The sequence below is a fragment of the Brachypodium distachyon genome, chromosome 5, assembly GCF_000005505.3.
Source record: "Brachypodium distachyon strain Bd21 chromosome 5, Brachypodium_distachyon_v3.0, whole genome shotgun sequence".
Lineage (NCBI taxonomy): Eukaryota > Viridiplantae > Streptophyta > Magnoliopsida > Poales > Poaceae > Brachypodium > Brachypodium distachyon.
In genome coordinates, this window is record NC_016135.3 from 18,607,424 (window position 1) to 18,631,393 (window position 23,970).

The 23,970-nt window shown below is 45.5% G+C and overlaps 3 protein-coding genes across 7 annotated transcripts; 2 read left to right on the top strand and 1 right to left on the bottom strand.

Moving 5' to 3' along the window:
• The first annotated feature begins 3,934 nt into the window (after positions 1-3,934).
• On the top strand, positions 3,935-5,185 carry LOC106865528 (putative ribonuclease H protein At1g65750). The gene has a single exon (XM_014895674.1). The coding sequence runs from the start codon at positions 3,935-3,937 to the stop codon at positions 5,183-5,185; it is 1,251 nt and encodes a 416-aa protein (XP_014751160.1).
• Positions 5,186-6,605: 1,420 nt separating this feature from the next.
• Positions 6,606-11,665, bottom strand: LOC100834284 (probable serine incorporator). Of its 5 annotated transcripts, none has more exons than XM_014895571.2 (13): positions 11,419-11,665; positions 11,079-11,284; positions 10,883-10,959; positions 10,587-10,746; positions 10,140-10,164; positions 9,935-10,024; positions 9,643-9,814; positions 8,786-8,859; positions 8,618-8,687; positions 7,866-7,937; positions 7,448-7,581; positions 7,175-7,248; positions 6,606-6,901 (listed from the first exon to the last, which is right to left on the bottom strand). In XM_014895571.2, the coding sequence occupies exons 2-13, from the start codon at positions 11,248-11,250 to the stop codon at positions 6,819-6,821; spliced, it is 1,203 nt and encodes a 400-aa protein (XP_014751057.1). In that variant the 5' UTR covers positions 11,251-11,284; positions 11,419-11,665; the 3' UTR covers positions 6,606-6,818. The 5 variants fall into 5 exon arrangements, with proteins under 5 accessions (XP_014751057.1, XP_024312219.1, XP_014751055.1 ...); XM_024456451.1 differs by having other exon boundaries at positions 11,079-11,334; XM_014895569.2 differs by having other exon boundaries at positions 11,079-11,337.
• Positions 11,666-20,665: 9,000 nt separating this feature from the next.
• LOC100830581 (sialyltransferase-like protein 3) lies at positions 20,666-22,217 on the top strand. Its single transcript, XM_003580052.4, has one exon. It carries the CDS (start codon positions 20,813-20,815, stop codon positions 21,923-21,925), a length of 1,113 nt encoding a protein of 370 aa, XP_003580100.1. The 5' UTR covers positions 20,666-20,812; the 3' UTR covers positions 21,926-22,217.
• Positions 22,218-23,970: the final 1,753 nt, after the last annotated feature.

Below are 23,970 nucleotides of genomic sequence, written 5' to 3' on the forward strand. Positions count from 1 at the left end.
TTAGATTCATGAAATCCGTGTGACCACAGGGTTTTGGAAACAGATCTCTTTTTCTCCGAGACCAGGATCTGCGGTAACCGGAAAATTCCATCCATTTATAGGACATTTTTTTAAAACAAATTTTTTATTTTCTGTTTCGAAAATGATTATGTATTTCACGTAAATACAACCATAGTGTGATGGACATAGCAATATCTCACGTGCATATGTTCATTCCTGGCTCAAAACTGGGAACTTCAACAGAAAGTTTTTTTTTGTCTAAACACTGTTGGGGGAGGCTAATGGGTGGACGACCGCCCAAAAGGAAGCTGGCAGACGAATTCTTTTTGCCATTCTTGGCAACTTTTTATTTTTTGCTTTCTAGCTTTTAATTTTTTGAACTTTTAATTTGGGGTTTTTATTTTATCCTTTTATTATAAGCTTTTAATTTTCAGAAAAAAAAGAAAAAAAACTTACCCCGTGGGAGGCGCCTTTCGTCACAGGCACCGGCGGCGGCGAGCCACGCCGGTGGGCGCGTGGGGGAGGAGGAGGGCGGGGCCGCCGGATCCAATCGAGGGTGGCCGCTGGCGGCCCAGATCCTGCCGGGATAGGCAAGCGGCGGCCCGGATCTGGCCGGGCACGAGGCGGACGACGGTCAGAGCACGCGGCGGCACAACCGTTAGAGCGCGCGGAGGTGGCAGCGTGGAGGGCAAAGCACGGCGGCGCGAGCGCGAGAAGGTGGCCAGGGCCTACAGGTGAGGGTCGGGGGCTATACTCTTTAGAGGAGGGAATCGACCGTCGAGTCCGTTTTGGGTGGTTGGGCGCCCAAGAGGTTTCTCGAATACTTTTACATGATGGCATGAGTAAAATACCAATACCAAAAACACATCAATAAATATGTAGTCGAAAGTCGCGAGTTAAGCCTAACAAAGGGATACGGACGACCCAACTTTTTCAACCAAAGCAGATTGGAACGCTAGTGGTTCTCCCACCATCTTTTCTTCCACAAGACAAGCAAACTGTCTTCTACTCCTGTGTACTTGGGACAATTGAGATTTTTCTAAAGCAATCTGTACACCCAGAATCCAAATCAAGCCCGTCTTTTAAAGATTCCGCAAATGCTGAGTTTATCTCCTATAATCCTATCCTGACAATACATTGAGAAGCAGATCGATCGTGCATCATATCAATTTCTTCTTTTCTCCCAAAAAGGGAACATTTTATGACAAGTTCGCATCATCCATCTCCCATATCCCTTGTGCCCGGTCCCTACTTTCTCAAGTTTATCCAGAGCAAATATGTGCTGCTATAATCCATGCCTATCCCTACCCCCCAAAAAAAGAAAAAAAGTCCATGCCTATCCCGTGGACGGCTTACACGTATGGCCTACTGCACAGTGAAAATACCGAAATGCGAAATGGGTTCATGGAGCCGCCTGATATGTCAAGAACAAGACTTACGTGTACCGCAAAAAAGGGGCAAAACTACACGGCGAGATCGCACTCATGCGCTGGGCAGCAACTCAAGTGGCTGTCACGTTCAAGAACGATATGCCCCTTTAATTTATCGCCCCTTACCTTACAGATCGATCCAAAAATAAGAGAGAGGTACGTCGAGCGTGTGCAAAAATACAAGCAGTCGGCAAACGCAATCCAAAGCTAATTTTGGCTGTAAGCACTCGACACATCACACGCCTTTTTGGAGTTGTTCCTAACAAAATTAGACGCGGTGCTCCAGCACGCGAGAACACGAACCAAATTAACATGGCCGTCCGTAAGCAAGTGGCAGATCAGAAAAAAAAAATATAGATTTGTTAGTATATTGTATAGCTGTACAACTACACCTTTTCTTTTAGGGGTACATTTATGTACTACTACTGCCTCCGATACTAAATTCTTAACTCAAATTTATCAAATATGAATATATTTATTCTTAAAAAACGTTAATATTTCGACAATAATTTAGAATGGGAGGAAGTATTGCTCGTAGTTAGTTCTCAGTTGCGCGTGACCTGTGGAGTGCATTATTATTCGACTGGCAAAAGCGAACCTATCATTGGGCGAAGAACAGAGATAGGCTAGTTTTCTACATAGGCATGTACTGGTCTAAAAGTAGCTTGAATATTGGATATGGATTACACGCATGGGTGCATGGGAGCAAGTTGTGGACGGTTCTGCGTGTAGCTTAGCCATCAATCCAAAAGGACCATCGCCTAAAGTATCCGGGAAGAATATTTTCTTGACAAGACCGTAATGCAAATGTGTAAAGCAGCAGACACTTGTAAGGACCTTAGTGCTTGTGTGATGGTTCGCTCAAATCATGCAACTAACCAGTGAGAAATCTAGAAAGAAGCATGCCCAAATTTCATTGGTAGAACCTCAGTTAGCTTATGTATCATCAATCATGTTACAGCTGAGAGAAGGAAATATAGGCGAACGTGTTAGGAACGAATCATGGCCTGCCGGAGGAGTCCTTGTTCAGTTCGTTCCTAAATCATACACAGTACTCAACTATTTCTAGTGCTGCAACAGTTTATTTGTTTCTTTCTTGGTCTTTACCTACCACCATGCATTGCTTGATCCCAACACACTTTGTCTGTCCTAACCAAATGATTGGACACGTCAGTCTCTGATTAGCCCTGTCTTTAATAATTTTCCCTTCCTTTTTGCTTCTGCTCTAGAAATTTATAAGAAAAAAAAAACACAGGCCTGGTCGGCGCATGCCTGTGGAAAATAACACTTGCCTCGAACTAATTATTTTTCATTGAAAAATCACTCCGGAGCATGATTGATCTTCTGAAAAAAAAAGCTGATCTTTTTAATGAAAAAGTAGGGTTATTTAAAGCTACTCTCAACGAAGCATAAAGCTTTCTAGATTAGGTAACCATTGGGGTTTTGGGAACCGAATTGCCCGTCTGTCCTGTGTCCTCGATAGCTTTTGACAGAGTTACTTGGCTTGTGCATCGTGGGACAATGCTCGCCAGATACGTGCAGACTGCAACAATGTGACACGATAGAACGACGATGATTAATCTGTCTTGTGGGCTCGTGGCGAAGGCATGTGTTGTCCTCTCCTCTCGCCTTCTGCTTTCTTCCTCCCCCATTTGCTAGTCATCTTGTCAGATGTCAATACTGTCGTGTATATATAATGATACCAAGTGGCGAACCCCTTTCGCAAATGTGGAAGCTAGCTAGTGTTGGCATTTCAGATGGGGACATGATGTCTCATGTCCCGGTGTTTTTTTCAGACATGGTGGTAATTTGTGTGGTAATTTGTGCTGCCGCCACTTGCGATGAATCCACCGGTTCATTTCGCCCTGGTACGGTGACATCTGTAATTCCAACATGCAGCCAGCCAAGCTAAACATTGTGCGCTAGGTAGCTACCCTTGAAAGTTATAAATTGTACGTCGAATGCTACTGGAGCACGGCCAGTGTCGGAATCTAGACAGGTGAACAAAACCGTCAAACAAATCCCATAAATAAAGCAGCAAGAGAAAAAGAATCTAGAGGTGGTGAGGCCATCGTCGGTTGATAGATTATACTGGAGTACTAATATACGTATATGGTAGGTACAGGTACAGCCAACAATACACTAGTACTATACACTGGATGTTGAGGAAGCTAGATTAGATTAGACGTGACTGCCCTGAGGATTCAGGAATAAGAGATGTGTACCAAGCTCCTAGCACACCATTCTCAATTTATATGCTCTCCTACCCATATTACTCGTCAAAATATTATATGCATCTAGACGTTTTTTAAACATAAATACATCTATATTTGAATAAATTTGAGAGAAGTAACATGGGTCGGAGGATAAATTTAATCCGTTGTTCGGATGAGCACGACCTCCTTGTGGGTGGCACGCTTGGTTGTGAGGTGGGGCCTTTTCCATGTACCTACTTGGGCTTATCCCTCGGGCTTCGGAAGCCAACGGCAACTCAACTTTCATCTATGGTGGACAAGGTGGCGAATAAGCTCCAGACATGGTCCGCCCCTATGCTTACTCTTGGGAGACGGCTCACCCTTGTTAGATCAACCCTCTCAGCTATGCCGGTCTATGCCATGATGTCTCTCGACCTTCCTATGAAGACCATTGCGGGTATAGAGAAGATCTGCCGTGTGTTCTTGTGGAAAGGCAGAAAAGACGTCCGTGGAGGACACTGCTTAGTGGCATGGAAAGATGTTTGCTCCCCTCACGAGATCGGTGGTTTAGGCATCCCCAATCTGAAGCTGCTCAATCTTGCGCTCAGAACGAGATGGGGGTGGCTATGTCGTGCGGACCCGATGCGCCCATGGGCAGAATTCAACATCCAAATCTCGGAACAGGCCAGAGCACTTTGTGAGGCGGCGAGGGGGAACGGTGAAGCCCTACATTTCTGGTATGATCATTGGCTACCGGAAAAGCGTTCGCTTGCGTATTTGGTGCCTACGCTGCTATCGGAGATCTCGGGTAGAGCATCCAGGCTTTCTGTGGTCGAGGCTTTGCATGCCAATGGTTGGCTTCGGGCCATCCACTCGGAGCTCTCCTTCCAGGCGCTTGTGGATCTTCTGGTGGTTCATGACCGCGTGGCTGAGGTTATTCTTTCAGACTATGATGATCGTTTCCGTTGGAAATGGAGCGGCAATGGGATCTACACGGCCTCGTCTGCGTACGCGGCTTTCTTCCGGGGTCGTGTGCTTGCTGCGGGGGCTACTGAGGTCTGGTCCTCCAAGGCGCAAACTAAGTGCAAGACCTTCATGTGGTTGGCTCTGAAAAATAGATTTTGGACGGCGGATAGGCTTTCGAAGCGGGGTTTGCCCCACCCGGCACGCTGTCCTTTGTGTGATCAAAGCGATGAGACCATTGATCATCTTCTTCTTGGTTGCGTCGTGGCTCGGGAAGTGTGGTCGACCTTGCTGCGGGGCTGGAATAGGCTTTGCTGGCTCCCTACTCTGCAAGCCTCTCTTGCCGAAGGGTGGACGAGCCTTGTGGTGCAAGGCAAGAAAGAGAGGAGGAACCTCAACACTAGCATTACTCTCATCTGCTGGTGCCTCTGGAAGCACAGGAACTCGGTGGTGTTCGATGCAGCGACTCCGAATGCTAGAAAAATACAACAAATGATCGATAGTGAAGGAAGGGCATGGTCGAGCGCGGGCATTTTTCATAGTGTAGATTTTTCGCTTTCTTGTCTAGTGGATTTCTTATGGAATGTAATAGAGTAGTCGTTTTACTGGCATCTACGGGCATCTAACCGCGTCGCGGAATTCTCCTTCAATATATGATACACATGATTGGGTGTATTTTAAAAAAAAACTATCTTTCAAACCTATCGTTCTGAAGATGCATGAATGGTTCCTGGGGGGCTCGGCATATCTAGCAGTACATCATTCTGAATTTATATAGGTAACCAAACCTGGCTACAACTGTTCTTGAGAGGTCGCATAGATCTGCTGCATGCATTGCATCAGCCATCCTGGAACTGCATACATCATGCAGTGGAAACCAAGGAAGGCTCACCTCGACCGAGGAGGTCTCGAAGTCTCAACGCGGCATGTGCTGCATTCATACTGCTATCGGTGTCTGCACATGCGCCCAAAAACGTACAGATCTCTGAAGAACGCAATGTTGAACGCGTTCGTTAAACAATCGCTGTATAAAGTATAAACTAATCACCGCCGGTCCCGAGTTAATTAACCAGTTGATCGGCTAGCTAATACTGCACTACTAGTACGCACTTAGCTAGGTAGAGTGTTTCAGTTTCACTCTCTTCACCGACAGTGACGCGGTGAATGTTGAGAATTTGAGCCCTGCACCAGAGCCAAGGACTATGCAATACAGTACTGTTGCTTCACGTCAGCCGAGTTAAGCCTAAAATCTCTGATCCGATTCTTCTGGAATCCAGGACGAATTGATACTAGTAGATCGATGGATCGATCGACCAAACCTTCTCGGATGCTTACGCAAGAGAAACGTGCCATCTGGTTAATTGAATGGATGCGCTTCGATCGGCAAGCGAGCCCGCTGGACGGATCGGGATCGGAACGACAACGACGGACACGGGGCAGGCCGGGTGGATAGAAAGGCATGCATCTGCGTGGAGACGCGTAAACCGGCGAGCGTTGGTGCATTTTTGGCAGGCAGGACCTGACACCGGTCGGTGTTCTACTTCGCGCTTTGCATGCCTTGCAAGAAACTGCATGCGTGCGTGTTCCGTCCGCCCGTCCGTCCGCTCTAGAATTTCTGTCCTTTTTTGTGTGTTTGGCCGTGCGTGTCGTGATAGGGATTGCAGATGTTAGAGCGAAGATTTTTTTTAGGGTCTTTACTCTTTAGAGCCAAGATGAAGTCACATAAACTACGGAGTACTCCAGCAATGACTTGGAGTAATTTACTAGTCAGATAGGCGGCCAATATGTAGTTAAGAGTCCATCATGTAATTTGGCATGATCGGGAGCAGCCCGTACAGCCTATGCTGAAATTTGTGCGTAGGGACACTGCTGCCAAAAGGGCCCGTTAGTGGGCTCATAGTGCTGTTCAAAGTTGTTTAGGTCGCCCAGATGAATTTTTTTTTTCAAAAATTCTGTCCATGTTTGTTCTGAGGTACGGAGTAGATGTTTGGCTGGCAATCTTTTTTTTTTTTTTTTGTTTCCGAGGAACACAATACAGACAGACATTCACAAACAAAACTGAAACGAAAGATGGCGCTCTATTTTCTTCCCGATAGGCTGCTACTCTATGTCCGTTTCGTATGATTCATATAAGTAGCTACAAACATCTAAGGAATAGAAAAAACAAGTGCAGGCATTTTATCTGTACAAAAGTGTAACTTAACAAGATATTTTAAATTTTGGTCAGAGATTATGCTACGAGGATATGTGGCGCGGACTCTTCGTCATTGGCAGATGTCTTTCTTGAGATGGCTCGAGCGATCAATCTCCAAACTGCAGAGGGAGAAATGTCAGTTAGGCACCTTAATTAGTTTTCTCTGAAGAAATCATAGGAACACAGGCATCAATAATAAACTTAGACAATGTCATTTCCTTCCATAAAACAGAACAAGCAACGAATGCACTGTGACCCAGAACATTACCAAATGCAGCAGGCAATTCAAATGCAAAGCATACATATACTTTCAAATTAACTTTCATATGACAGGAAAGCAAACATGCTAGTTAACGGAGCTGCATGGCAAGCAACATGAACTGGCGACTTACTATATATGCTAGCTGCCAACCATTCATTCATGAACTTTACCCATGTGCTAGCCCATCCAACATCTATGCTCCACCTGATTATGAAACGAAGGGTGTCAGAGGATGTTACTGAATGCATTTTCTGCTGAAACAAATATGAGGTTAAAGTAAAACCATCTCACTGATGCATATTGCACAATACATTAGAGCGTTGGCAAGGATTAAGAATGTTGTCGCTTGGATTATTACTTCATAAGGGTAGCGGCCTAATTGCACTACGGTAGGATGTCTTACTCTCTTGTTGGATGGTGAAGCTCCCAGCTGATGAACAACATTGCGAAATACATAGCACCCATTGCAAAAACAATGTGAAATATCTCGTAGCTGTAGGGGACGTCCTCTTCCAATTGGACCTCATCATTTCGGAACTGAAACATGAACACTTCTGTTAGTAGGATGGGTAAAGTAAACACTAACGACGAAATCCATAATAGTCCAAATTAATTAACAAAGATGCACAGCAACATTTGTAAATCTTTTAGGCTGAACACGTTGTTTTTCAGTCAGTACTAAAAGGATGAGAAATTATTTGATAGTCAACTGATTGTTTACATGGAATCTGGGCAGTAGAGAAAGGATTATCTGCATATCAGTTCAGACTTAACTACTTAATCTATGCAATGATACAAAAAAATTGAAGACTCTAACATACTTGGAAGGATCTCGTGTCGATTCCTGTAGAAAATGTCGCCATCGCAATGGAGCAAATTGCAATGATGAAACTCTACAAAAGCACAGTGTGGTAAATAAGAAAAGCGAGTTTACATAAATGGAGCAAATTGCAATGATGAAACTCTACAAGCATGAGTTAAATGAAAGGTAAGCATGTCCACCACAGAAAATACAACAAGCATAATTTTGGTGGTTTTATGAAGACATGCATGCACGGATGCACCAAGCTTATTCTAAGACCATCGTTTTTAACCTAATTCTAGGCCAACCATTTTGTAAGATCTCATGATTGACATTACTATATTTACCTTGCAAGAGTTCACCACCTACCATTGAGTGGCATTAAATACTTTTGAATACATGTTATATAAGGAAATAAATTTGGGTTTAATTACCATTTCTTTTAACATGGGCCTCAATAGGAAAGTTAAATTCATCTTGAACCCCATTACCGCTTTCTATGATAAGTAACCTGTATTACTATTCTTGCCAGTCACAGTAATAAAACAATCAGTGTAGCAGCACTGCTAAGTGTGATAGCATCAATGGTGTGGCCATTTGAAAAACATTGTTGCACATGCACTAGCAAACTTTGCTAGAACCGGGGGTGGCGCCAATGTTTGATTGCATCGCTTGCCAGAATGTGTTTCTCACGTACTGTTTGCTGATTGTAATCCTATTCATGAATAATAAAGCTTTCTTTCCCCGCCAAGAAAAAACCCTTTAACTTACAACTATAGTAGCCCAGTTGCCATCCTTCCAAATTTTCATCTCAGAGTGGCACTTTTCAGTTTGTGGTTGACTGCACATTGCAAGGCATGGAACAAAAATGGTATAAACAAATTATGATAAGTAGAATGGCAAATGAAAGAACTGTAGAACCAAAGGATAATATAGTACCTGTGAAGTGCAGACCAACAGAGGAACACAACATATGAGCCCATGATTCCAGAAGATAGAAGACCCTCGTTAACCTTTTTGGCAAGGAAAGTAATTCAGGCAGAGAGCCAAACATTTTCCGGATCAGTTAAACATACAGATGCAGCACTGCAGCATTAGGGCACTAGCACACTTCGTACTTCTGCATTTTAAGTTGATCATGTCATGTGTGGCACATTTTTACAGGCCTATGAATGTACGATCCTAATAAATTTAACGAGCTAACTGCCACTGTCACTATTGATTGCATTTGCAGTTGTAGAACAGTAGCACGAGTACAAACAATGTATGTTTACATTTATCCAAAACTTGCAGCATATGGCCACCAAATTGCAAGGCTTTGTTGATTTGAACTTAGTAGGTTTCTAGAGTGGTGGTGCGAGAAGAGAGGTAACAGGGTAGACAATTGATCATTTCCCCAAAGATCCCATTGCCTTAACCATTTTTCTTCTTCTACACTGTAACTGAATATATGTCCTTTCTTTTGTGCGCCAATTGATCTTTTGGCCCAGGTCTCTTATTGAACACTTATTTTTTGTTCCTACACCACTTCTTCAATGGAAATTTTCTTATTGCCTATGTTGGTTATTACTTCATTTTTTCCTGAATCCTGGCCCAGGTCTCTTATTAAACACTTTTTTTTTGGCTCCTACACCACTTCTTTGATGGAAATTTTCTTATTGCCTATGTTGGTTTCTACTTCAAAATTTTCCTGAATCCTCTCTTACTTGAAGATTTATCCCAAGTTCCCAGTTGAATACTGGATTGCCGACTGCGGTACAACTAAGTTGAGGCCCCAAACCATATTATTCTCGTACCTTTGAGTGCAGTGACACTGCCATCATTATCTTCACCAGGATTGCTGTGAATATAATAGTAAAGATGTTGAACACGCACGAGGACTTTGGAACATACAATGCATATAGCACAGCAATTCCGGCAAATGAGGCAATGAAGGAAACAGTTGACAAGAGTAATCCGAATAGGCCACTGAAAATCACACAAAGGCTAACCATGTCAAGGCCTGAAATAGTTTTCAACATGTGTTTGAAATAATTGGGACAACAGAACACAGTGAGCTAAACATCGATTCTTCATATAATTATGTACCATTGATTTGATCCAGGGTGTGGCATCCAACGGTTATTGCACCATGATATGAGGTGGAGCATGCTTATAAGCTGGAGGATGAGAAATATCCTGGAGGGATCATGAAACATAAATTAACTATAACTTGTATGTAATTTGAAGTGATTAATTAAAGCTTGCAACTTTCCATATCTCAGTACAATATAATCAGAAGCATTCAAATTACCCAGCACCCATTCGAGCAATTTCACCTGCAGGGGAATAGAATAGATTTCTTTCAGCCTACTAATGTTTAGGCTTATTTACTCAAAAGGAACATTGTGATGTAACTAGTACTGCAGATTGTTAAAAATTGATCTTCATGTAACATATGTTCCATATTTTCTTTCAAGTACTAAATAATTTTGTAAGTTGCCGCATTAGCATTGCTACTTCTTATCTTTACTACATGTTGTTCAGAAAGGAAAAGGCTTATTTAGGTGGAAACTCAACAGATCTAAGCATAATCATATGAAGGAAAACAATTTGTGTAATGTACGATTGATGCATATTACTAATGGTACCACATCTTGCACTCTGTGCATCTACAACACCGTGGCACACACACCACCCAGTGAGCTGAGCAGTGAGCACATTAGGGATGATGGAGTCATAACTATAGAAAAAAACTTACCATAAAGTTGGATAAATATGTTAGGGATGATAAATGGGATGGCGATTGACCCGACATACACAAGAAATTTCAGAGCCCAGCATCCGGAGTGCCATGAGTTACGAACTTCATCGAGCTTGCGAGTTCCAAATGTTGTGGCAAACATGAGCCAGAAAAATATCTGCCACTTGATATAAGGAAGTGAACAAAAGGAACAAGAACGACTTCATTGCTGTCATTGTTGATGCAAATCCATTTAGTTTGAAACAATTCTGTAGACACAATTCATATCCCCATTGTTGTTAAATCAAGGATACGAAGCAACCTAAGCTCACCCGAAGCACTCCTCCAGAATGGAAGCATTTCGAGTCTCCTGCTCCACAAACCGGGATATCTGAAGATACCGACATGTAGCAAATTCAGAGCGTGCCATCCATAATTCACGGCGAGGCCTCAAACTGCACATGTGAAGGCTGGTAAACGCAGAGGATCTGGAAAAGGGAAGGGGCTTACTGTGCAGTCCGTGGAGCACCTTGGCGCCGTAGTCCCTGATGAACCAGGCCAGCAGGTTGGTGGCGAAGAATATGAACCCGTAGACGTACCGCGCCCTCAGCGACTGCCTCTTCCTCGCCTCGTACACGCCGCTGTCGTTGTACAGCGGCCCTGCGCCTTGTATTTTGGTCATATCACCCCCGCTTAGCCTCCTGTTGGAGTTGCTCCTGCTCTCGGCAAGAAAAGGCTTCTTCAGCAAGGCCGGCGCGAGACTTGACTTCTGAGCGGAATCAACAAGGCATCACTGCCGACCGGAATTCGGGTGTGCGAGGAAGGGAAGAAGAGGAGGAACAGAACTCACCGGCGGTGCAGAGCCGGTGCCTTCCCTCTGCCTGCTCGCGGCTCAGTTCACTCCACCTCGCTCAGTCGCGTCGGGTGCTCCGCTTTAAAGCAACCACAGTACAGAGCGGCCTGAACCGCCCGATGCGAGGACGGAGGATCGCAGGGGCAGGGCTGCCGTGCCCTGACGGGTTTCCGCCGCGGGTGCCCGGTTCCCTTTGGCTTCTAGAAGTGCGACTCAACGCGTCCGTCGGCCAGACGACCGTTGGGGGCGTGTAGTTGGCGTTTAAAGCGGAGTGGCGCGGCAGGGTCCGTAGCCGGCTAGCCGCTGTCTGTCTTTCTGTGTGTTTTGGGGAAGTTGAGGCAATTTTGCCAGCTAGACAAGCTCTTGCCCGAACGAAACCAAAGTCTCGTGCACCTGGGCGTGGTTTTGGTTCACTCATTTGGACACGTTATCGCTGCTGCTACGCACGGGTTTCATGAGGTTCGGTGGAGAAATTTTAGCACTACTCCAAAGTGGGAAGGCACATCCTTTTGGCCTTCTGGAGATTTGAAACGGGAGAGCCCTTTTCGTGCCCGAGCACAAACTGACACGGCGAGTAGGGTTTTTCTTTCCCAAAAAGGACACGGCGAGTAGGTAAAATCACGTAATGCTTTTGCTATCCTTCTCGAAGCATGATCACCGCGCTATGTGTTCGTGGTACGTCTTGTTTGAATCTCTGGAGAAACTTGTTACCACGGTGAAATACAGCTCGAATCACCGTAGTTTTGGACTTGCCTTTGTCGAGATTTTTAAGGTACCGTGACTTCAGGACCGAAGTGGACGTGTCTTCTCAAATACTTTCGGAAGATTTAGCTTCTTCATTGGTACAAGCAATAACCACCAATCCACCATGAATTGACAAAGGATCACAGTTTTGAACCGATGCGGCAAAGGCAGACTACAGATACTCCCTCAGTTTCTTAATGTTATACGTATGGGGTTGCAAAGTTAAATTTTATAAACTTTGATAGAGTTTCTACGAAAGAACACCAATATATGTAACAATAAACAAACGCAATATGAAAATATATTTGCTATTAGTTATAATGATACTTCCTCCGTTCCATAATGCTTGACGCAAGATATTTCTAAAATGAGCATAATTCTCGAACACTAATATGCGTGTCAAGAATTATGGAAATGAGTGAGTACTCCCTCCGTCCAACAAAGGATGTTTCAACTTTGACAAAATTTGAATGAATTTATATACTAAGTAATGTCTAGATACATTTAAATTTTAACAAACTTGAGACATCTTTTGTTGGACGGAGGGAGTACAAGTTTGGTGTAGCATATATTGGTGTTTTTTTCCCAGAAGCTTGATCAAAAGTTCACAAAGTTTGAGTTAGAACAACCCCATATGTATAGACATTAAGAAACAAAGTACAAGGGATAAACAATGTCGGAGATGTGTATGAGATGAAATTTACTCTTAAACTAGGTAAAATGTGGCACAAAATTTAAATTACGTAAGCATTGCCATAAATTTATGAAAAGATGGGTAAAAAGTGAAATTCACTCGTAAACTTTTTCCATGTGTAACATGCATGGTGTATTGTCAGGATATGATTTCCTGAGATGTTTTAGTGCCACAATGTGGGTTCGAAAAAAACATTAAAACCGTTCCACAGAAGTAGAGATGCAATCAAGATCACACACATATGTCCCGTATTCATTTCATTTTTTAAACTTAGTCAAGATTTTGAACTAGAAAGTCTGTAATGATAGAACTTGGACTTAAGTGGAATCATGTTTGCATTCCTAACCAGAAGCTAGAATTGTTAGAACCCTAGAATCAACTAGGTGCAGATCTAGCCGGTAGATTATCTTTACTGTGATTCAAGTATTTGATTCTGGATGAGAATAGGGTGAAAGAGAGAGAGAGACGGGGAAAGATTACCTTCTCCCTGACTTGTAGATCTCGACGGTGCGGCCATGGCGAAGACGAAGGCGAGTGGCTGCGTGAGCTAGGTGGTGACGGCAATGGCGGTTGCTTCCCGTCGCCTCTGCGCAAAGCCCTAGATCGGTAGGGTGTGTTCGGTGGGCAACGCAGAGCAACCTCGTAGTGCGTGTCCCCCCCACCTCTTTATATAGCACAGCGCGACAGGGCCCGCCAACCATATTGGGTTGGGCACCCCGATCAGGGCGCGTCAGATCTAGGCCCGGGGGGTCGTTGGGCCCACACGGCTGGGAGATCACTCTAACATTCTCCCCCTTGATCTCAACTTTTCTTTTAACTGTATACTTTTTACTTTACTCATTTCACCACCGATTAGTACGTAGACCATGTTTCATCGTCTCAGCTCAATTGCCGATAGAATCAGACAGCTACAACATACCTTTCCGTGTTGAAACAAATTCTGTTTCTTTTCGGGCCATTTTTTATCCAGGAATCATAAGCTTTTCCTTAAACCCAAGCCGGCTAAGTGTTCCTTGAACACACTGGGTGGTAGGCCTTTCATAAGCGGATCCGCAAGCATATCCTTTGTCTTTATATGCTCAAGACTTATACTGTGATCCTGGATTTTATCTTTCACAACATAATACTTTATCTCTATCGATTTGGTAGCATTACTCGACTTGTTGTTGTGAGTATAAAACACTGCGGGCTGATTATCGCAGTACATATTTAGTGGTTTGTCGATAATATCCACTATTTTCAAGTCGGGTATAAATTTCTTTAACCATATCGCCTGCCCCGTGGCCTCATAACTTGCTATAAATTCTGCATACATCGTGAATGATGCAACTATTGACTGTTTGGAGCTTCTCCACGAAATAGCCCCGCCTGCGAGAGTGAATACATATTCAGACGTGGATTTTCTATCATCTCTGTCTTCCGCAAAGTCTGCATCTGAATACCCTCTTATCTCTAGGGAATCAGATCTTCTATATGTTAGCATAAGGTCTTTTGTGCCTTGCGCATAACGCAATGCTTTCTTTAGCATTTTCCAGTGCTCTATGCCTGGATTTTCTTGATATCTACCGAGTACCCCGGTGATAAAAGCTAAGTCAGGTCGAGTGCACACTGTAGGCTTCCAACAGCCGAAGCATATGGAACTGCTTTCATTTGATCGATCTCATATTGACTTTTGGGACATTGAAATTTCCCGAAACTGTCGCCCTTTACTATAGGAGCAGATGTGGCATTGCTCGCATGCATATTGTATTTCTTTAGAATCTTTTCTAAATATGCCTTTTGCGATAGTCCTAACACCCCATTTTTCCTATCTCGGTGAATTTCTATGCCCAAGACATATGACGCTTCACCAAGATCTTCCATATCAAAATTTGAGGACAAAAACTTCTTTGTTTCTAGTAGTAGACTGACGTCGCTGTTAGCAAGCAGGATATCATCCACATATAAGATTAGGAAAGTGTATTTCCCACTTTTAAACTTTGCATAAACGCAGGTGTCCTCAACATTCTCTTTAAACCCAAATTTCTTAATGGTCTCATTAAACTTTAGATACCACTGTCTTGAGACTTGCTTTAATCCATAAATGGATTTCTTTAGGCGGCATCCCATGTTTTCGTTGCCTTCCATGATAAAACCCTTGGGTTGTTTCATGTAGACTTTTTTTTTTCTAAATCCCCATTTAGAAATGCCATCTTTACATCCATCTGCTGTAGATCTAAATCAAAATGCGCCACTAGTCCATTATTATTCTGAAGGAATCTTTGCATGAGACTGGTAAAAATGTCTCATTATAATCTATTCCTTCTCTTTGTGTAAATCCTTTTGCCACGAGTCGTGCTTTGTACTTTTCTATATTCCCTCTAAAGTCATATTTGGTTTTGTAGACCCATTTACAGCCTACCGTTTTGGCTCCCGTAGAAATTTCCTCTAGGTCCCAAACTTCGTTGGAACTCATCGATCTCATCTCATCTTCCATGGCCTCCAGCCACTTCGATGAGTGAGAACTACTAATGGCTTCTTCATATGAAGTGGGATCATTCACCATATGAACTCTTTCTGTATTGTAAACTTTATATTTTTTTGGAATGGCTGACTTTTTAACTCTTTGAGACCTTCTAGGGGCCTTAATTTCTGGCATGTTCTGTGTTTCTACATGTGCCACATGTCCAGGCTGCTGCACCTCCCATTCATGTGCAGCAATGGGTTGAGTCGGCTCCTGAAGGACAGGTTCCGGACCTTCACTCATTGTTTCCATGTGTGGAGTTGCAATAGGTGTCGGCACCACAATCTCAGGGATTGTCAGTGCGTCAACAACAGGTAGTGAAAAGAATGGTTCCTGAGTCATCGGATTAGGTGCATGCACCCTCTTCTCTTCAAGATCAACTTTTCGAGCTATCGTGCTCCCCCTCATCATTTCGTCCTCTAAGAAGACGACGTGTCTCGTTTCCACAAACTTTGTGTATCTGTCTGGACAGTAGAAACGAAAACCTTTTGATCTTTCAGGGTAGCCAATGAAATGGCAACTTACTGTCTTGGTATCCAATTTTGCAATATTTGGGTTAAACACTTTGGCCTCAGCTGGGCTCCCCCACACCCGCAGGTGTTGTAGAGAGGGCACACTTCCTGTCCACAGCTCATACGGTGTTTTGGGCACCGACTTGCTTGGTACTTTATTGACAATGTGAATGGCGGTTTTTAATGCCTCTATCCACAATCCCAATGGTAATGTGGAATAACTCATCATATTGCGCACCATATCCATAAGGGTACGGTTACGCCTTTCAGCTACTCCATTTTGCTGAGGCTCGTCCGGCATTGAATACTGGGCAAACTATTCCAGTCTCCTGTAGGAACATTGCAAAAGGTCCAGGGACTTGGCCGTATCGGGTGTGCCGACCGTAGTATTTCCCCCCTACGGTCGGATCTCACTATCTTTTTTTTTATCATGCTGATTTTCAACTTCAGCCTTGAATATTTTAAATTTATCCAACGCTTCTGACCTTTCTTTTATTGGATAAATGTAACCATAATGGGAGTAATCGTTTGTGAATGTTATGAATGAATCATAACCATCCACACTTTTCACAGAAAATGGTCCACAAATTTCAGTGTGAATAATTTCTAGTGTGCCGATGCTACGAATTGCACCCTTTTTTCATTTGTTTTACATACTTTCCTTTAATGTAATCTACGCATTGCTCTATTTCTGATAACTAATGGAGGAAGAATTTATGTTTTAATAAGTCTTTCTATTCCCTCCCTCGCAATATGGCCTAAACGATAGTGCCATAATTTCGATGATTCATGAGTCCTCTTTGTTTTCTTTTGTGCTTTCTCCGACGGGACATCATGTTCATTCACTTTAGACACAGAATATACTTTTTCACGTATGGATAATAAATAAAGCTTATTGTGAAGGAAGGCAACACCCACACAATCATTATTAAACCATATGGCGCACTTGCCATGTCCAAAATGACATTCATAATGAACTTTGTCCAAACGTGATACACTAATCAACTTTATGTGTAATGAAGGAACATAAAACACATCTCTAAGCAGGATCCTGAATCCATCGGGAAGCTCCAAGGAGATGTCATCGACAGCTTCTACTCCGCTTGGACTCCATTTGCAACTTCAATGCATCTTTCGTTTCTTTGCGTAGTCCGCGTCGAAAGAAATCCCTGTAAAGAATTTGCAACATGAACAGTTGCACCAGAGTCAATCCACCAAGTAGATTTTGAAAACTGTGTATACAAGGATTCATTTACAAAGGAAATGGAGTTTATACCATTCTTTGCCATGATTGACTTTAGCCATTCCGGGCAATTTTTCTTGTAATGCCCGGTCTTCTTGCAGCGGAGGCATGTATCTTTGTCCACTTGAAAAGACTTTTGCTGTTGCTTATGTTGCATGGGAGCTTTACCATGTGGCTTTGAAAGAGAACTTTGATTGACTTGAGGGAAGTTCTTTTTCTTATTATCCCTCACATAGTTTAGGGAACCACCATATGAGGATTTAATTCTGTTCTCTTCTTGCACACACATGCCTATAGTCTTTTCAATATCCCACCGCTCTGGTTGTATATTGTAGTTGACAACAAAAGTGTCGAAATCTTTTGGCAATGAAGCCATAACCAGATGAACAAGCATTGCAGGCTTAATCTCTAGATCAGCATCCATGGGTTTCAACTTAAAAGCCATGTTGCTCATCCTGAGGATATGCTCTTTTATGCCATGTCCTCCTCCTGTGTACTTTTGTGTCACCAGATGCTTCAGCAGCTGGGTAGCATATATCTTTGAAGAAACAGTGAACTGGCTCTTTATCTTTTCAAGATACTCCCCTACGGAAGCACACTCTGCAATTGAGCCCACAATAGCATGCTCAATCGTGTTTTTTTATAAAAGCCATGCACTTTTTGTTGGCGGTGAGCCGCTTTTTGTTCTCGAGGGTGTATGACATCTCCAATGGAGTATACTTCCTCTTTTTTTCCTCCCAAGCAGCATCATCATCGTTCACATCCCTGACTGGCTCTGTAGGCTTTGGTGGCTGTGGAGTGTCAACCATCCAGTCCACCTCGGCACAAACAAAGGCCAGGTCAACTTTCTTTCTCCACTCAGTGTAGTTGTCACCCCTGAGGGTTGGCACGTCCTTGAGGCATCCCATCAAGTAGTACCCTCCTGAAATCACAATGACGTGAGAAGATAACAACAATTTCATGCACTAATCCAATGTTGGTCAAAATTAATTCATACAACCGTTTGTGCAATTTAATCTATATCACCGTTGGGCAGAAAATAGAATTAAATGCACACTTTAACCATTAATCATGATCATGCTATTAATGATGTTGGTCAAGAAAAAAATAACACGATCACAATTGACATAAAACACTTTTAATCACGTTCTTTGAATTTAAACAACACTTTTAAACTATTTGCAGCGGAAACTATGAACAACATTCATAACTTTATACTTTTCAGAAGCATCATTTTGCACTTTACTATTTTCTAAAACAAACATCTCGTTGGTTCAGTTTGAATAGGATAAAAAATTATACCAAATGCAGCAAAACTGAATATATACAGTAAATAAATGCTTCTGTGAACAAAAATAACACTTTTGAGCCCAAAACTGCTTTGGCCCACTGCCTGCCGCGCGCCCTTATCTGGCCTGAGGCCAGCTTCGGCCCGCGCAGGCCACGCGTGCGGCCTGTGGCTCGCCCCGGCCCACAGCCTCTCGTATCGCGCACCAACGGCCCAAGGCCCATTTCGGCAACTCGGAGACCCGCCAGCCATGAGCACAGCCGTCCGATCGGATCGGACGGTTGTGCGCATCTTTCGGCCGGTATAAGGGCTGGGCGCCGGGAAAACCCTAGCGCCAACCCAAACCCTAGCCCCTCTTTATCCTTGGCTGCTGCAGCGGCGGGGAAACTTTTGGCAACCTGTCGGCGACCGCCCGCGCAGGCCCTCCTCTCCCGCCGCCCCATTCCACCTCCTCTTTACTCTCCGGCGAAGGCACAGTGCCACTGTCCCGGTGTGCCATCTTACCGGCCGGCGCGCGCGTGCACCCGGCGGTGCACGCGTCGCCGTGAAGTGGCCAGTGGCAGCGCCACTGTCCCGGCGATGGCGATCGGCGGCGGTGACCGGCGGTGGGACCGCTCGGGTAAGTTCTTTTACCCTAGGGTTTGTTCTTTTTTCGTTTTCTTTTCTTCTTTCTTTTTCCACCCAAGCTGATCTACTCGCCTAGATAGCTCTGATACCAATGTTAGAACCCTAGAATCAACTAGGTGCAGATCTAGCCGGTAGATTATTTTTACTGTGATTCGAGTATTTGATTCTGGACGAGAATAGGGCGAGAGAGAGAGAGAGAGAAACGGGGAAAGATTACCTTCTCCCTGACTTGTAGATCCCGACGGTGCGGCCATGGCTATGGCGAAGGCAAGCGGCGGCGTGAGCTAGGTGGTGACGGCGATGGCGGTTGCTTCCCGTCGCCTCTGCGCAAAGCCTTAGATCGGTAGGGTGTATTTGGTGGGGGTGACGGCAACGCAGAGCAACATCGTAGTGCGTGTCCCGGCCCCCCACGTTTTTATATAGCGCAGTGCGACAGGGGCCCGTCAACCATATTGGGTTGGGCGCCTCCGATCAGAGCGCGTCAGATCTAGGTCCGGTGGGCCGTTGGGCCTACACGGCTGGAAGATCGCTCTAACAAGAATCACACTACACACATATGTACACGGTTTCGCTTTTTCCTTGCAATTTTTATTCTTCTTAAATTGATTGCCTACTTCTTTTGCCAAGAGAGAAAATACACGGGGCCAACGCAGTCATCTATGACACCAGCGGCCGCGCCCATTCTCGTGCCTAGGCAGGCCACGACGCAGGAATTCTTTTTCTGGCCGAGTTTTCTGGTGCAGATCATACCATTCAGTAAACTAGTAAAGTGACCTTCCCGTTTCGGGTATGAGAATAGACATATGGAGCAACTCCTAACTTCAGTTCAGTTCGATCTCCATTAATTGGTGCTACCGTGCTAGAGGTTAGTGGATCCCGAGGCTGTGCCAGAATCTCGATGCAATCCTGCTGCTCCTGCATAGGAGTACTTGTACTAGTTGTACAGTAATTAGTTTTATTTTTTGCGAGGGTACATTAATTAGTTGTACACCGCAATGAACTAGATGCAGTGTTGCAAGAGGAAGTGACTAATCCTGCATTTCGCCAGTATAAATTTCGATCAGTTTCCAAAGATTCCTTCTCTCCGAGCAGACAGAGCTTTCAGAGAATCGGCTCATGACGGTATATACACACACGGACTTATAGATAACGGAATTTCAGTCTGCCATCTTAGACTTCTCTCTTAGTCTACCAGACAACGTGCCACAAACGAAGAGTGCACACCGTTCCAACGTTTCATCCGCGCTTCCATGACGAGAAACACGGCCTTCCGGGGGAGGCCGGCCTTGGAGCCTTCACCAACGGACCGCGCGCACATCATCTCCGCCCCAGACGAACCTTTACCATCTCTGAACTTGCAACTTGCAAGGGGCTTCTTTGTTTTATGCAGTCATTCCGAGAAAAAAAGTATGGCGGCCCATTGTATTTAAGATGTGTGTAGTTCTGCACGTCGTGATCTGCGTGTTGTTAGCCACGTACGGGGAAAAAGAAGTCATCGCCGGTTGGCCCTTGAAATGATAATTATACGCAGAGATCGTGATAGAATTGTGGTTGTGGACGCGCGCGCGTAGTTTTGTGCCGGTTAGTTTGAGACGCTGTCTACAGGCGACGAGCTAATTGGATCGTACCGAACGGACCTCAGATAAACCGTATAAAATGGATTCGTATATTGTAGCGCAGTACCTCCGAAACCAGAAACATCAGCTAGCGACGGCCGGGCACCATGATAGAATCGTGGCTGTAGAAGCTTAATTAGCTCGATCGGCGGACTACCAAGATCATGAAGAGACGAGGGAGCCATACGGCCTGCAGCCTCCTCCTGATCATGGCCGCCTTGATCCTCCTCGTCGCCTTCCGGTGCTCCCTGCACCACCACTCCGTTCCCGGCGGCCGTCAGTCTCGCGCCGATGGTGCGGGACATGACGACGCCGCGCTCATGGAGCTCGCGGCCATCGACACGGCGGCCACATCCGTTCTTGAGGCCGCCAAGAAGATGCTCGAGGGCAACCTGGCCAGAGCTCCGGAGGAGCATCGCGAGGTCGCTGTCCGCGGGCTGCGGCAGTGGATCGGACAACAGCAGCGGTTCGACCCCGGAGTCATGTCAGAGCTGGTGAGCCTCGTGAAGCGCCCCATCGACCGGTACTACGGAAGGGACGGCGAGCACGACGACCGGAAGTACGCGTCCTGCGCCGTGGTCGGCAACAGCGGCATCCTGCTGGCGTCGGAGCACGGGGGCCTCATCGACTCCCACGAGCTCGTGGTCCGGCTCAACAACGCGCCCGCGGGTAAGGAGGGGACCGCCCTCGCGCGGCGCGTCGGCGCCAGGACCGGGCTCGCGTTCCTCAACAGCAACGTGCTGAGCCGGTGCGCCGGCGCCGGCTGCTGCCGCGAGCGCTACGGAGGCGGCGCCATGGCCGTGCCCGTCCTGACCTACATGTGCAGCGGTGCGCATTTCGTCGAGCACACCGCGTGCAGCAGCAGCAGCAGCAACGCTTCCTCCTTGTCGGCGCCGGTGATCGTGACGGACCCGCGGCTGGACGCGCTGTGCGCGCGGGTCGCCAAGTACTACTCGCTGCGGCGGTTCGCGAGGGAGAAGGGGCGGCCGGCGGAGGAGTGGGCGGCGGTGCACGAGGAAGGGATGTTCCACTACTCGTCGGGATTGCAGGCGGTGGTGGCCGCGGCCGGGGTGTGCGAGCGGGTGTCCGTGTTTGGGTTCGGCAAGGCCGCGGGCGTGAGGCACCACTACCACACGCTGCAGAAGGGGGAGCTGGACCTGCACGATTACGAGGCCGAGTACGAGTTCTACCGGGATCTCCAGGAGGCACGGCCCGAGGGGATCCCGTTCTTGCGGGACTCCGGGTTTACGTTGCCGCCGGTGGTGTTCTACCGGTGACATAGGCCCGGACATGAGCCATGGTTGATCGAGGCTGTCAGCTCTGCTTCGTGGCGTACAGAGAGTGGAAGCATCACTGGGTTCCCAAGACTGGTGGAAGGATTCTGGTGATTATTCTTTTATTTGCAGTTAGATGTTGTCGTCAGTCACGCACTCGGGGAAAGATATATGGGTACGGTACATATGTCAGACTGTTTTAGTGAACTAGTTCAGGTGTAAGAATGTAAGATGGAAAGTGAACTTGGTGTCAGTACAAGTGAAAATTAAATCATATGAAAGGCTTTTGGTTCTACCGTTTGCTTCTGAGTAGTGGAGATCACACCCTAAAAGACGTATATAAGTGCATTAAGACTGAACACCTATGAAATGGGTAATGCTAGGCGTTGATCGGGTATATTTTCACTCACCGGTCACCTCCCATTCCTGACCCTCCTACCTAACTTAAATGAATGGTCAATATATTTGGACCATTTGATTGTTGCAACATGCATGAAAACTGCACTTGCAACATTTTGTTTGTACATATGCAACATCGGTCTTAGAAAAATTTGGTTTTGCTATTTCTAAGGCGACCGATGAATAACTATTTCTACATTGATGTTAATGACAGTTTGATCCGGTCATTGGAGATTTGTGCAAGATTTATGTAAGCACAAACTATGATTATTGACTGAGAAATGATTATTTCTAAGTCGACTAAGAAGTATGCACTCCCTAGAAATTTGCATAAAACCATCACAACATTTTAGCCGCAGTTAAACAAGCATCCTAGCTCCGGCACTGGTGAACAGTCGGTTATTGTTCCCTTATGAAATGTAAACACAAAATGTCTTTTGTTTTCTTTTTCTCAAATGTAAAACAAAGTGAACATAAGATTTTCAGGTTGGCCCAATGAAAATGTTTCCTAGCCGTATCAAAAAGTTCCTTTTGGCCCATGCTCCGACTGTCCTGGGCTCGAGCGGTCAGAACCTTTGTGTTCCAGCAAGCCCTATTAGCCACGTTGCATCGCGTGGTTCGGAAAAAAAAAGTACCCTGCGCGCTCGTGAGCTTTTGAGCAAGGCCCGTTCGCCTGAAAAACGGAACCCCTCAAGAAAAATATCTGAAAGACAGAAAAAAAAGAACCTTGTTGTCACGGCCTGAGGCCGTTGGAGCGCCTCAGAGTTTAGTCCCACCTCGCTTACGGGAGGAGGCTGCGACCGGTTTATAAGAGAAAACCTTACCCTCCCATCAGTCCGGACTTTTGGGATATGGAGAGCAACGGTGATCTTTTATGGGTTTGGGCCGTATGCACCCAAACGTCGGCCTTCGGCCATGGCATGCCTGAGGAAAGTAGCACTTGTGTGCTTGTGCCTGCCTCCCGTCGGACGCTCAAAAAAGAAAAAAGGAAAAGATTAGCAGCCATGTAAGAGCATATGTGGCTGATGTCTGGGACTGGGACCGTGGAACTTGTGGAAACACTGAAGCATCCCTGCCCAATGCCTACGCATCACGTGCTGCGGCCTCTGTCGCTCTGCTTCGCCTATATACTCCTTGAGTTGCACCTCCGTGACGCCGCGACAGTGTTCCCATCAGCCTTTGTCGTGGCTTTGTCACTGGTTGATGGCCCGAGCGAGGCCCAGCACCGGCAAAAGGGTATCACAGAAGGGCGGGCCAGTCTAGCACTATTTTGAACTGGCGTTATCGCAGCCGCCGAGGCCTGGCTCTAACCGGGACCCGGGACAAATAAAATGTCGCTAGCGAGAGGCCCACCACACGGCCCCCAGGGCCTAGGCCCCAGCCCAGTAGTTCTGTTCCTTAGTTTTTTCACAAGGAAAAAAAGAAGAAGCGCATAACACACATGACACATTCTTCCATCGCACCGCCAAGCGCATACAAACAAGGGATCTACAACAGCTCCTCTAAACAGGGGAAACAAATATACGCTGCCAATGAATTCTTGGTTCCAGCACACCAAGCTCTCGCCCAGATTAGACTATAAAGTCAAAGAAACATGTGGCCCAGCGCTTATACTTAAACTAATGCAGTACTGTTGCACCGATAGTACT